This window comes from Oculina patagonica, chromosome 6 (assembly GCF_052425735.1).
Source record: "Oculina patagonica isolate OP01 chromosome 6, crgOcupat, whole genome shotgun sequence".
NCBI lineage: Eukaryota > Metazoa > Cnidaria > Anthozoa > Scleractinia > Oculinidae > Oculina > Oculina patagonica.
In genome coordinates this window covers 33,997,627-34,009,908 of record NC_135763.1, presented here as the reverse complement: position 1 = coordinate 34,009,908, position 12,282 = coordinate 33,997,627, and the positions used below count along the sequence as shown (strand labels likewise).

The window sequence follows — 12,282 nt, the reverse complement described above, 5'->3', positions numbered from 1 at the left end:
AATTTCCGCAAAACTGCGACCTCCTGTGAAATAAAAATAACAATGATATTTAATGTTGGACGCAGCTGGTAGTTCCAGGATTCTGGTGGGCCCCACTTCGGGAGAAAAATATATTATTTTCGGGAGAAAAATAAACTTGATTTTTTTTTATTTCATTTTTTTTTTTTTTTTCATTATTAAACAAGTATGCAGTTGTGCTTCATGCTTGTAAACGAATATAAGGCACTAACCAACAAAAATCTTGTTTCTGTTTTAAATGAGAAAAATATTCATTACAAACAAGTCGAATTTGTTTATCATATTATATCTCCGCAAAACAACAACAACAACAATTTTATTTGAAAAGTCAATTTTAAAAAAGGTAGCTTACGGTATATAGTGGTCCTATACAAAATAAAAACACTTGAAATTAACTTTTATACAAGCAATAAATAAATAAAACATACAATAATATTTACAAAGAATAAAGTAAAAAATATATAATCTAATTATTTGATTTGATATGCCGATATTATCTTTTGAAATTTTGAATTTTTTTTCTTACTTTATAAATTTAATTGGTTTTGCAAGGCGTGACAGAACGTCTAAAATTGGCCTTCAAGCTTTCTGAGGTCAACTTGTTTGTGTCATATTTTATCAATATTTCTTGAATATATGCATTTGAAGGCAGCCGAGCTTCCGCTTTGCTCGATAATTTGCATAATTTAATGCTCTTCTCCGAGGATGATGCTTTGGGGCTCTAAACGAAAAATAATTTCCTAAATCCGCAAAAAACCGGATTTTAAAGTTCCATAAGCCAAACAGGCAGAGCGAATGTGATTTTTTCAAGTCACTGCAAAAAGTTATTTTCACCAGAGCATCGCGTGTATTTCGGCTTCTGTCTGGCCTGACGGCCATTTTAAAACCTTGAAAATTAATCCTTCGTCTTCTTCGATCGCGAGGACAGGTGTTATTTTTCAGCGTGTAATCTCGAAAGACGCTGGGAACAAGACGGGAAAATGTCGTCGACGAGAGATTATACCCGTGCTGAAACTAGCGACACCACAACGAATGTTCCGCTGCTCAGCGAAGATTCGTGGGACGACGGACACAGCGATCCAGTCTTGATGATCACAGATACTGTGGAAGACCAGCCAGACGTTCGCTTTTCTGTCTCTTCTAAGAACGATGGAACACGTCTAGGTTCTCCCTGGAAACTGCAGCTTACAAAAACCACTGTTCTAGTGGCCATTATAGCGCTGTTGATTATAATTTGCATCGTTTTATCCGCCTTGCTGACACGAAGTGGAAAATCGGGTTCAGAACCTAAACACAATGAACACAATGAAGTGTGTGTTACCGAGGGGTGTATAGATGCTGCATATCATATTTTTCACTCGATGAACCGATCGGTGGATCCGTGCGACAATTTTTACGAATTTGCGTGCGGTGGCTGGGCGCAGATTAACCCGATTCCGGAAAGCAAGGCGTTTTGGGGAGTTTATTCAGTTTTGGAGGAAGAAAACGAACGGATTGTACGGCAGTTATTAACTGGCGCTTCGACCAAGTCTGAAAGCACAAAGAAAGCGAAGACTTTTTACGACTCTTGCATGAATATGACAGCGATCAACAGGAAAGGAGCAAAACCGCTGCTCGACATGATAAAGAAACTCGGTGGATGGAACGTAACACAGTCTTGGGACCAATCGAAATTCGATTTCGATAAAACCCTTCAAGCGGTGCAGAGGTATTCGGTTTCTGCGTTTTTCAGCACAGATGTGGATGCAGATGACAAAGATTCTTCGAAAAATATCATCAAGGTAATAAAAAAACAAATTCTGTCAATGCCCGCAGGGTTTATTGTGTTCAGCATGCGCAGTCGAAAGAAAGACGCGTCCTGACCGCAGCTTAAACGCGGCTAAAGAAATTATCGTCTCATCAAAATTCATGTTTCTTGTTTTGTTTTGTAGATTGATCAGGGGGGTCTTACACTGTCGAGGATTTACTACCTCAAAAATATGTCAGACCCGGTAAGTTATGATATACTACAATTTGTATTTCACCACAGGAAAGCTCCTTGAAATCAATGTGAATATTTTTAGAAACTTTGTTTTCAGGCGCGTAGGAGGGGGGGTTCGAGGGGTTCGAACGAACCCCCTTTGGAGGTCAATAATGGAGGAATGAAAACACAATTGTTGATTTTCAGCTTTTGGCAAATAGTGGGGGAATGAAAAGCAAACTTTGAATGTTGCAGCTTTTAAATTAACCTGCACGAAACCGGTAAAAGTATCGGGAAAGTATTACATTGTTAAGAGAATGGGCTCTCCCATCTTTCTCAAGCATATTAAGTATGATACACCTGTCGATCTGGACGAAATTGTCAATCTATTTCAAGGCCTCCACCCGAGGATGATGCAATTGTCAAGTTTGCTTTACGAATAGTCCTGTAGTGAATGAGTAAGTAAGTGGCCTCAATATATCCTAGTGACCTAGTATTATATGTAGTCAAAATAATCCCGTCGTTGAAAAATATTTTCTTAACAAGCGTTCGGGATTTGATAAATGGAATATCAATAGACGACCTGTTATTTTACACTCCATCGAGTTTGAAATATTGACGTGCACAATGCTGAAAATAGCATTTCCGGGCCTCTAGATTTCAAAATATTCTGGGGGGACGTGCTACCAGACCCCCCTGGAGGCTCGCGCCTTCGGCGCTCGTATTTAATAACCCCCTTATAAATATTCCTGGTCAATACGAACACCCTTCCAAAAACCCCAGCTACGCGCCTGGTTTTGTATAAAACATCGTAATTCGATTAGTCACCTCACCTCACCACCCCTTCCTCACTCCCTACCCTCTCCACCCTCCAAAACAAAAAGAAAGAAGATATAGAGACTTCAACATAGCCAGACTTTTGGCATAGACAAGGCAAGATATGTTATCGCTAAAGGCACGAGCCCCTAAGGAGACCTTGAAGCATGCCTAAAGAAAATTTTGAAATCTAGAAGCTCTTTATTATTTTTCATAATAAAGAACTTCTTCAGAAAATCAATCCCGTTCAACTGAGGATACTGGTAATTTTCCTAACTAAACACAAATATTTTTAACTTTATGTAAGCTTAGATATATTTTAATGTAAAAAGTGTCATCAATTATTTTTTTAAAGGGAACCTCTGTTCTTGAGGCAAGTTGACGTTGAGTTGTTTGAATAAATGCCTAAACTACAAATTTTACAGGACAGGGGAGAAACAACATTTAATAACAACCGTAAACGGAAAAGATTATGGCTTTTAAATTTCCCGCTCGGCGCCATTTTGGAATTTATGACGTCAGTGCGTTGCCCAATTGTTTCACACAAAAGAACCTCTGCTTTCTAATAATAGCGGCAAAGCAGTGACGTCATAAAATTCAAAATGGTGGCACGCGGGAAATTTAAAAGCACAAAAATTGACAAATCAAAGGCCCAGTATTCTAATGAAAAAACGAATCCGCGACTTTAAACAACCAAGACGATTTTAGACTGTCGTAAACTGTTTATTTTGACCAGAACTGTTTTACGGTCGAGGTTTCCTTTAAAAAGCTAAATACCTCACTGACACTATAATAAAGTATTTCATTCATTCATTCATTCATTCATTTCGTTTTCAATTTTGGGTTAAAAATCTAGAAGAGTCAAGTTCCGCCTCTTGCCTCTTGCCTCTTGCCTCTTGCTAGCTACGGCCCTGTTTCTGAACAATTCGGAAAACGCCGCACTCCCCTTGATTGATAAGTCTCTCTCCTGTTTTGTTGTTATCGCTGTTGTTGTTGTTGTTGTTGTTGCTCGTAACATCTGTCTGTGTACTTTTGACGCCAACGGCTTCTGTTTACAGATACTGGTGGCTTACTTGAAGTACATGACAACTATTGGTGTTTTGCTGGGAGGAAAGGAGAATGAAACAAGAAATCAGATGCGACAAGTGTTAGACTTGGAAATGAAACTGGCAAAGGTTTGTTGTATGGCTTTTTGGAGCAAATACAGTAACTTAAATCTTACGATATATATAAAATAATAGCGTTGTGTCCAAGCTGTCGGGTGTTCCAAAGCTGACTAATGCGAGGGTCCTGAAGGGGGGCCAGGGGGGGGGAATTAAAATCCCATTTCCCAACCCAAATTTGCCCAAGTCCCATTTCCCAGCCTATTGTTTTCCCGAAGTTTTAAAATCCCAGTCCTAGTTTTGTTTTATTTTTTTGTTTGTGATTCCCAGTCCCAGTGACCCAAATTCCATTTTCCCAGTGAAAATTTGCCCAAATCCCAATTCCCATTTTACCCCTTCAGGCCCGTCTGATGTTAATCCAGGATTTAAAATAACCAGGTTTAATCCTCTAGTTTAAAAAATTTACGTAACAGTCTGTCAGTCAAAGTCAAATTCGAAGGACAAAAAGGACACAGAATTAGAGTCCTGGAGAATTACATTGTATTTGAAATAATTGTACCAGAGTTCACACCAGTAGCGAATCTGATTTATTTAGGTTTCTTTTTTTTCATCAGATTTTTGTGCCTCATGAGAACAGAAGCCAAATCGACGAGATATACAACAAAACTAACATCATGAAGCTTCAAAAGTTTTGCGACAAGGTAACAGAATTGCTGATTAAGCAAATAAAAAATTTTCTTTCCTTGCTGAGAGAGATAGACGACTGTAATTCGAAGCAAAAAAGTTACTACTGATTGTTATATTTCTAATAGGTTGTTTCGTTCACACGAAAATCGCAACCAAGCAACGACCAATCAGAGACACTACACGGAACGGATGTCACGCTACAAGATAACGCAATTTTTGTTGAACAATCATTCAACACAAAAGTTGTCAGCCACTTTTTTTTACGTTAATTTTTTGATAAATTTCCTGAAAATTTTTAAAGACAACCTTGGGAAACGTCATCGCTTCTGCATGCATTGCGTGCCGTTTATTCAAGTTGATACCCGTTCCGGCACTTTGACAACAAGATTGAAATCAGGGCTTTTGAACAGAACAACTGGTTTGTTAAATCTGGCTTTAATGTGTTATTTTTTCCCTCCTCTCAGATCAAATGGCTGGATTTTTTTAAGAACCAGTTTAAAGACACGCCGAAAACTGAAATTGGAGAGAAGGAAGAGGTCGTGGTGTACGCCACACGTTATCTCGCAGCCTTATCGCCGGTCATAAAGAAAGCATCAAACACGTAAGGAATGTGTTTTGTATGTATTGAAAAAAAGAGTTAATACAGTTAGAACTTCAAGTCCAAAAGTAATCCGAACACAAGTCAACTTTCTTTCTTCTTTGAAAAACGGGTGCCATTTTCGCCGGATATTACATTGACATTGACATGACACGAATTAACGTGACGTGACGTGACGCGGCATATCATGACTTAAAATGAAATGACACGACACAATGTAACGTGACATTCCATTTCTTGTGTTGAGTTGTTTTGAGTTCACTTCTAATCCATTTCCTTGCCTTACTTCCAAGGAAACGAGACGAAAGTTGCGGCAAGTTTCTTTTTTACAAAAAGAACTATAGGAGATAACATTTATCTCACATGAGATGATTCACAGCACAACTAAACCATAGCTCAAGCTTCGAGAAAAGCTTCTTTTATAACTATTTCTGCGGGGCTTTAGTATACTGCAATCAGTTTACACTGTGTATTTCTTAAATTATTGGTCAAAATTTAATAACAATCAGTTATAAATGTCATGGCGTGGAATAATTTTCGGGGCTTTTTTAGATATTCTGGAGTCCACTTGATGGTTGAAAGCCGCTATACCTCAGTTGTCATAATATCACATTTCCAATTCATTTTTCCAGGTTACTAAACAACTACATGGTGTGGCGAGTCGTTGCAAGCTTTGCGCCATCATTATCGGATGATTTCCGTGACGCTCACGAGGATCTTGTCAAAGTGCTAACAGGCTCCAAGAGATCCGAAGACTTGTGGAAGCGCTGTATGGGGGAGACTGACGGGGCCATAGGAATGGCTCTGGGACCTCTATTTATTGAAAAGGCCTTTGAGGGAAGCAGTAAACAACAGGTACGCCGCTTGACGGTGCGCGCGCGTTTTCAGGGCCGTTTTTGTGATCGATGATACGGCCCTGGGCCCCCGCCCCCCGGTTGAAAGCAACTTAAGATTGAGTGAGCTTTTCTTCAACCATTTCCTGTGTTCCTAAGGGTCTTCTTGCAAACTTTTCTGGATAAATCAGCGAAGGTGGATTAAAGGCTACAGGAAACATATTGCCGGTGCGAAAAACTCCTTTGCAACACAAAGAACAGTTCCTTAAAATTCTACTTAATCTTGAGTTGCTTTATACAACCGGGCCCTGGAAGCGAGCTGATGCAAAGTGAAGCCATAGCTAGGAACCTTGCCATGATGCCATGTTGTAGGCTTTGAACAAAAAAGGTACAAAATTTATTAACCTTAATTTCTTTAACCAGCTTTTAAAGTAGGGGACGGTTGGTTTCAAATCAAGTTAACGCTCTTGTCATATAAAGTTGGGGGGGCGTTTTTTTGTCCCAAACGGCGCTTCAGGGGCGCTTATTTGGGGGCGGCGCTTATTCGAGTAAATACGGTATCTCCAAACTATGACAGTGTTTCAAATGGTCTCTAGGCAACCGAGATGATTGACGCGATCCGTGCATCGTTTAAAAAAGGTTTACCAGATCTTGACTGGATGGACGAGAAGACACGCCTGGCAGCAGAAGACAAGGTATTGTTTTTAAATGTTTTCTCTGCCTACCACGTCAGAACAAATTTGAATAACCTTACTTAGACTCGCATGTCGCTCTTCGGTGGGTAACGCGAAGTAATCTTGCACTAAAACCTTTAGCTTTTTATCATCTTATGTAATTTCGCCTAGCTATAATTATAGAGTGGTTTTCACTTAGTGTGAAAGTAATTCGCGTTTACATTGATTTTTCATTACTACACTTAGTGATTGGTTAAAAAAACGCGCCCACTTTTTATAACCAATCAGAAGTAGGACCACAAAAAAATCGCTCACACCTTTCCCACCTGACTCAAGTATTTACTTGGAGTCTTGATTGGTTCACTAGATTTTCCGCGTCTTTTGTGATTGGCCAGAATGAGTACTTTGGTTTTGGTTTTACGACACTCAGTCAAAAATCGCTCTATCAGTATAAACTCAACCAGACTTTTTATTAGGATAAAGAAACTGGTCATGAATACTTAGAAGAAAAATGACGACCATTAACAGTGTCTTTCAACTAACATAGTTTTCCCTAACTTAGGCAGATGCTGTCGTTGACATGATTGGGTTTCCAGACTACATTAAAGATCCACAAAAACTGAAGGAAAAATATGATGGGGTTAGTATAAATTCTGTGTACATGTTATCCTTGCAACAAACTGGACATTAAACAAGCGAGGAGATTTTAATCATTGTATACCAAACGAGCCTGGTCAAGCCTAGTCGCAAATGTAAAACATATGCTAAATACTTATACAAGTTCTTAAGGAAACTGGCACAACGAGACTTACAGGTATTTTTCCCTGAATGTAACGTGGATTAAACAAGATCCTGAAGTGGTATAATCTTAAACGACACTACAGCACTTCAAAACAAAAACCGTATACGCGCATGCCGCCTGCCCCGGGGCCGCGACTACATATGAAAGTACACTGCACGCAAGGCTGGTATTACAATATGGAGTATTGAGTATATCAGCTCCCGACCAGAAAATCTGAAACTGTTTTTGTTTAGATTTATTAAATTGTGTCGTTTTTGTGTTCTTTTTCTTTCAGCTAAATTTCAAGTCGACGGAATACTTCCAAAACAAAAGGAATTCAGATGACTTTCACCAAATGAAGATCCTGAAAAGACTTCGAGAGCCAGTGGACAAACATAAGTATGGCTGTGAAAAATGTCGCAAACTAAACCCGAGTTCACTTGGTAGATGGCGTGAAACAACTGAATTGCACGTGCGGTTCCTGGCTAGTTGATTGGCTGGGATGTTTGAAAAACTATTTAAAAGACGAAAAAGCCAATGCCAGTCAGACAGTGACATAAGCTTTTAGAATATTTTTTTTCGAGTTCTCCCAACAGGAATCGAATCGATCAGATTATCTACCACTGAGCTATAGAAGACTCCTGGGAGCTTGGCCATAAATTCAATTGTTTTATCACTGGAATGCTTTCAACAACAACAAACACTCTTATATAGTAGATTTCCACTGATGCGTATTTTTTTACGTGCGTTTACGTTCGTGAAAAAAATTAGAGACAATGTATGAGCCACTTGCGTACACGTCACTTGCGTACACGTTTACGCAAGTCGTTCATACATTGTCTACATTGTCATCACAGTTTCCCAGTCATAAATACTTCCCCCAACCTAGGATTCTCTCCTATCTCGCCGGGGCTCGTTCTAACTCATGGCCCGTTTGCAACATGCATATGCCTCACAGTCTTATCTTGCCGTTCTGTGTTTCTTTCCAGATGGTACATGACTCCTCCCACCGTCAATGCTTATTACAGTCCGTCAAGGAACCAGATCGGTACGTTTTAAACAATCAGTAGCCTGTGTAGCTGGCAGTTTTTTGTTGGGGTTAACGCGCGTGCGAGTAAGCGGCGAAGCCGCCAGGGGCCGCTGCTTTCTCGCGCGCTTGTAAGCCCCAACACTGAACCGCCAGCTACGCAGGCTAAAAAAGTCGTGTCCAGCTCTCTCTGATGGGGTCCGAAGCAAGTGTATACCAAATTTTTTAGTCCTCTTCAGTTATTACACTCCTTGTCAGTCGTAAGTTGTCTCGCGTTTCATTTAAAGGGTTGGATACTTAACGAAATCAAAATCAAGCCGGTAACTAAGGTTTTACCAAGTGTAAACATGTAAAACTTGTCACTGAAAACAAGCCGCACAAAACGTAAAGGCCAACTTAAAAATGTAAACATTTTTAGAGGTTTAAGAGTGTTTATATAACTTTATTGTGTTTTTTTTTTTAGTTTTCCCGGCAGGTATTTTGCAAGCTCCGTATTATAACAAGAAATTCCCAAAGTAAGTTCATATTCCTGTACTTTAGGTGCAAGAGGTTCTTCTTGCGCGGTAATATTTCTGTTTCAGTGTTAACATGATTTAGAAAACATATTCCATCTTCGGCAATGAACATCAAGGCTCCTTTCATATTTTTAATCTTAATGTTATTCAGTATCTTCATTTGACTTATCCATTGACTTGATGCATTGATTTAAACTAATTATACAGTATGGGGTAAGGATAGGGAGGTGGTATTAGTTTTGTTCTTGTTTTTCATTATATTTTTAATGGGTGGGAAAATTTTTTTATATTTTTAATAGCATATATATACGTAAGTGTATTTTAATTTTAGTCCTACGTTTTATACACGAGCCTCTGGCTCGGACATTGAGGGAGACCTCACCCCACGTATAGACAATAAAATTGTATTGTATTGTATTGTATTGGCTTACTAACATTCATTTGCCTCATTTTCTGCCTCCAGAGTCGTCAACTTTGGAGGAATTGGGTCGGTTGTAGGACACGAGCTTTCTCATGGCTTTGACAATTCGGGTAAATATGACATGATTATAGTTTCAGGAACTGCTTCAGTTTGCGTAAACACCTAAAAGGGCTACAAATTCCTGATGTTATAACATCGCATTTCGCATTATAACGATTACAAAAGTAGTTTCACTTACGAAACATACCTCATTTCTAACCAGAGTAAAGCTATTAATATCCTATTTCGACCAATTACGGTTCGAGAACCATACCCTGTGGAACCGCACACACCTACATCTCTATGTAAGAGAGTTCTCCCTCCAGAAGTGCGCGAAGACTTGTACTAGTCGTTTTATTCAGAGAAGTCTTTAAGGGTTCTCATCCGGGCTAATCATTTTAAACATTTTTTGGCTGCAGGTCGCATGTACGATAAATATGGAAATTACGGAGTGATGTGGTGGACTAACAAATCTGTGGAGCAGTACAAGACGAGAAGTGACTGTATGGTTAAACAATATTCACAGTTCTCTTACTTTAATAAACATGTGAGTAGATTGCTGCTTTGTAGTATTTAAAATATACCAAATAATCTGTTTGGAAGGTAGTTTATGGTCAACTTATTTATTTAACGTTCACCTCTCTGGCCGTTACAGAAAACGATAGACGACATACGCACAAGGCCAGAACAAAAGAAATAAGAAATATATAAAATATTTAAAGCACGTTTGACTGGTTTTCGTTTCCCCGTGAATTTCGCACAGGTGAACGGGAAAGTTACCCTAGGAGAAAACATAGCCGATAATGGAGGCTTAAAGGCTGCTTATAATGTAAGTATTTTCTTTTTGTCTAACAGAATACTGTCTTACAATCGCGACTAGAGTGATTTTCACTTGAGTGACGAATTCGAAAGTTAACGTGGATTTCCACTGACGCGCAAATTTTTACGTGCGTTTACGTGCGTGAAAAAAATTGGAGACAATGTATGAACGGCTTGCGTACACGTTTAAGCAATTCGTTCATACATTGTCTCTAAATTTTTTCACGCATGTAACAATACGTAATGCGTCAAGTGGAAATCCACCATTATCCACATATTCTTTGGTTTTTCTTTACTACGTTATATGGGCTTTGTCACGTGTGTATTACAAGTTGTTTCAAAGTAAATGGTTTGAACCCAGGAGTATCAATAGGTCGTATAGTGTGATCGTCTGGGTGAGTGTAGTTCTGAGAAGAACAGTTGTTGGTGACTGATTAGAACTGCTCTCACCCGGGCGATCACACATTACGACCTGCAAATTGTTTCTTATTGACCCGTACTTCTTTCTTGTTAGGCCTATAAAGAATGGGAGAAGAAAAATGGCGCGGAAACTCCACTACCACTGCTGAATATGACACCCGATCAAACATTCTTCATGGCCTTTGCACAGGTACATTTTTCTCTCAGTTTTTAAGCATTACCAGTATTAAAGGCTATTTTCGCGGTGCCGTTCATCCTATTCTGTCAGCATGCATATTTCACCGAGTCGTACCCAGTCGCTTCTCTCGCTTTTTGAGCGGCGCAAAAAAAGTGCGCATAACTTTCTCTCTTTCCTTCCCATCTACCTCTTCGAGCGTACCGAAAAAACGAGTAACGACTGGCGACGAGTCTGCATATATCCTTTGTCGATCCCTACGTCATGATAGCAAAAAAACACATGCGCCGTTGTGATCATTATGCGATGAGAAGCTTTATAAAGACTTTGGAAGGATGTTAACTAAAACTTTGTATTTCTAATGAAGACGCAGGAAAAAATTACATATCATTTCAACTTGTGTTTTTCACAGAACTGGTGTGCGAATATAAGAGAAGAGTTGGCTATTGTCATGCTACATGATGACTCTCACTCGCCTAACAGATTCAGGTAACTTCAGTGCATCTCATTTTCAAACGTACACCTGTGTGAAGAGAGTCGCTATAAGAGTTAGGAGTCTTGCCCAAGAACACAACGCAGTGACCCCAGCCAGGGATCGAACCCGAGCGCTCAATCTTGAGTCCAGCGCGCAAGCTTTAAGGCACCGTTCCTCATAGGGGTTGGTGGGTGGGGGGGGGGGGGGGAGGGGGCACCAATTCGAATTTTCTACTATTGGGTTCCAGATCATTAACATTCCTTCTATAATTTTCCCTTGCAGAGTTCTAGGCTCACTGTCTAACTTGCAAGCATTTGCGGAAGCATTCAAGTGCCGCCCTGGCAGTAAAATGAACCCAACTCACAAATGCCACATTTGGTAGAAGCTAGAATTTTGTTTGACAATGTAATCCACCGAACTAAAATTCACTTTCTTAAAACTAGTTAATTATTAGAAGGTAGTATCCAGACTAACCACTAATAACCGTAAGCAGGAGCCATTACCAAGGGTAACATGAGCTCCTGCCGTTAGAGAGGTTTCCTTGGGTCAGGTAGCAGCTCTCGCGAGTTCTCACATGAATGGTTCGCTTCCCTTCGAGAAAGCAATAAAATAAACAACAGGAACATGTCCCTAGCCCCCAAAACAATAGCAACTGCTACACTAGAGGACCAGTAGAAATACATACAAGATTACGAGAGCTGCTACACTGCTGGCCCCAGTTGTTCAAAGGTGGAGAACGCACACCGGAAAAATAATATCCGTGGATGCAAGTGGGCACTATCCACTGGATGCGAGTTCCGGTGGATAGCGTTTCCACCCTTTGAATAACTGGGTGGTTATCACTCTGAGACCGATCATGACAAACGTAAATATAGCTGTAAACCAATTAGGCTCCAATAAGAACGAGAAAACATGCAACGT

The 12,282-nt window shown here is 39.7% G+C and overlaps 1 protein-coding gene across 1 annotated transcript; it reads left to right on the top strand.

The window, feature by feature from the left end:
- Positions 1-361: 361 nt before the first annotated feature.
- Positions 362-12,066, top strand: LOC144656838 (endothelin-converting enzyme homolog). Its single transcript, XM_078517082.1, has 17 exons — positions 362-1,799; positions 1,950-2,009; positions 3,853-3,969; positions 4,512-4,598; positions 5,049-5,185; positions 5,815-6,037; positions 6,612-6,710; positions 7,252-7,329; positions 7,766-7,869; positions 8,460-8,518; positions 8,961-9,012; positions 9,476-9,543; positions 9,892-10,019; positions 10,236-10,301; positions 10,806-10,901; positions 11,299-11,375; positions 11,644-12,066. Exons 1-17 carry the CDS (start codon positions 999-1,001, stop codon positions 11,741-11,743), a joined length of 2,352 nt encoding a protein of 783 aa, XP_078373208.1. The 5' UTR covers positions 362-998; the 3' UTR covers positions 11,744-12,066.
- The last annotated feature ends 216 nt before the right edge of the window (positions 12,067-12,282 follow it).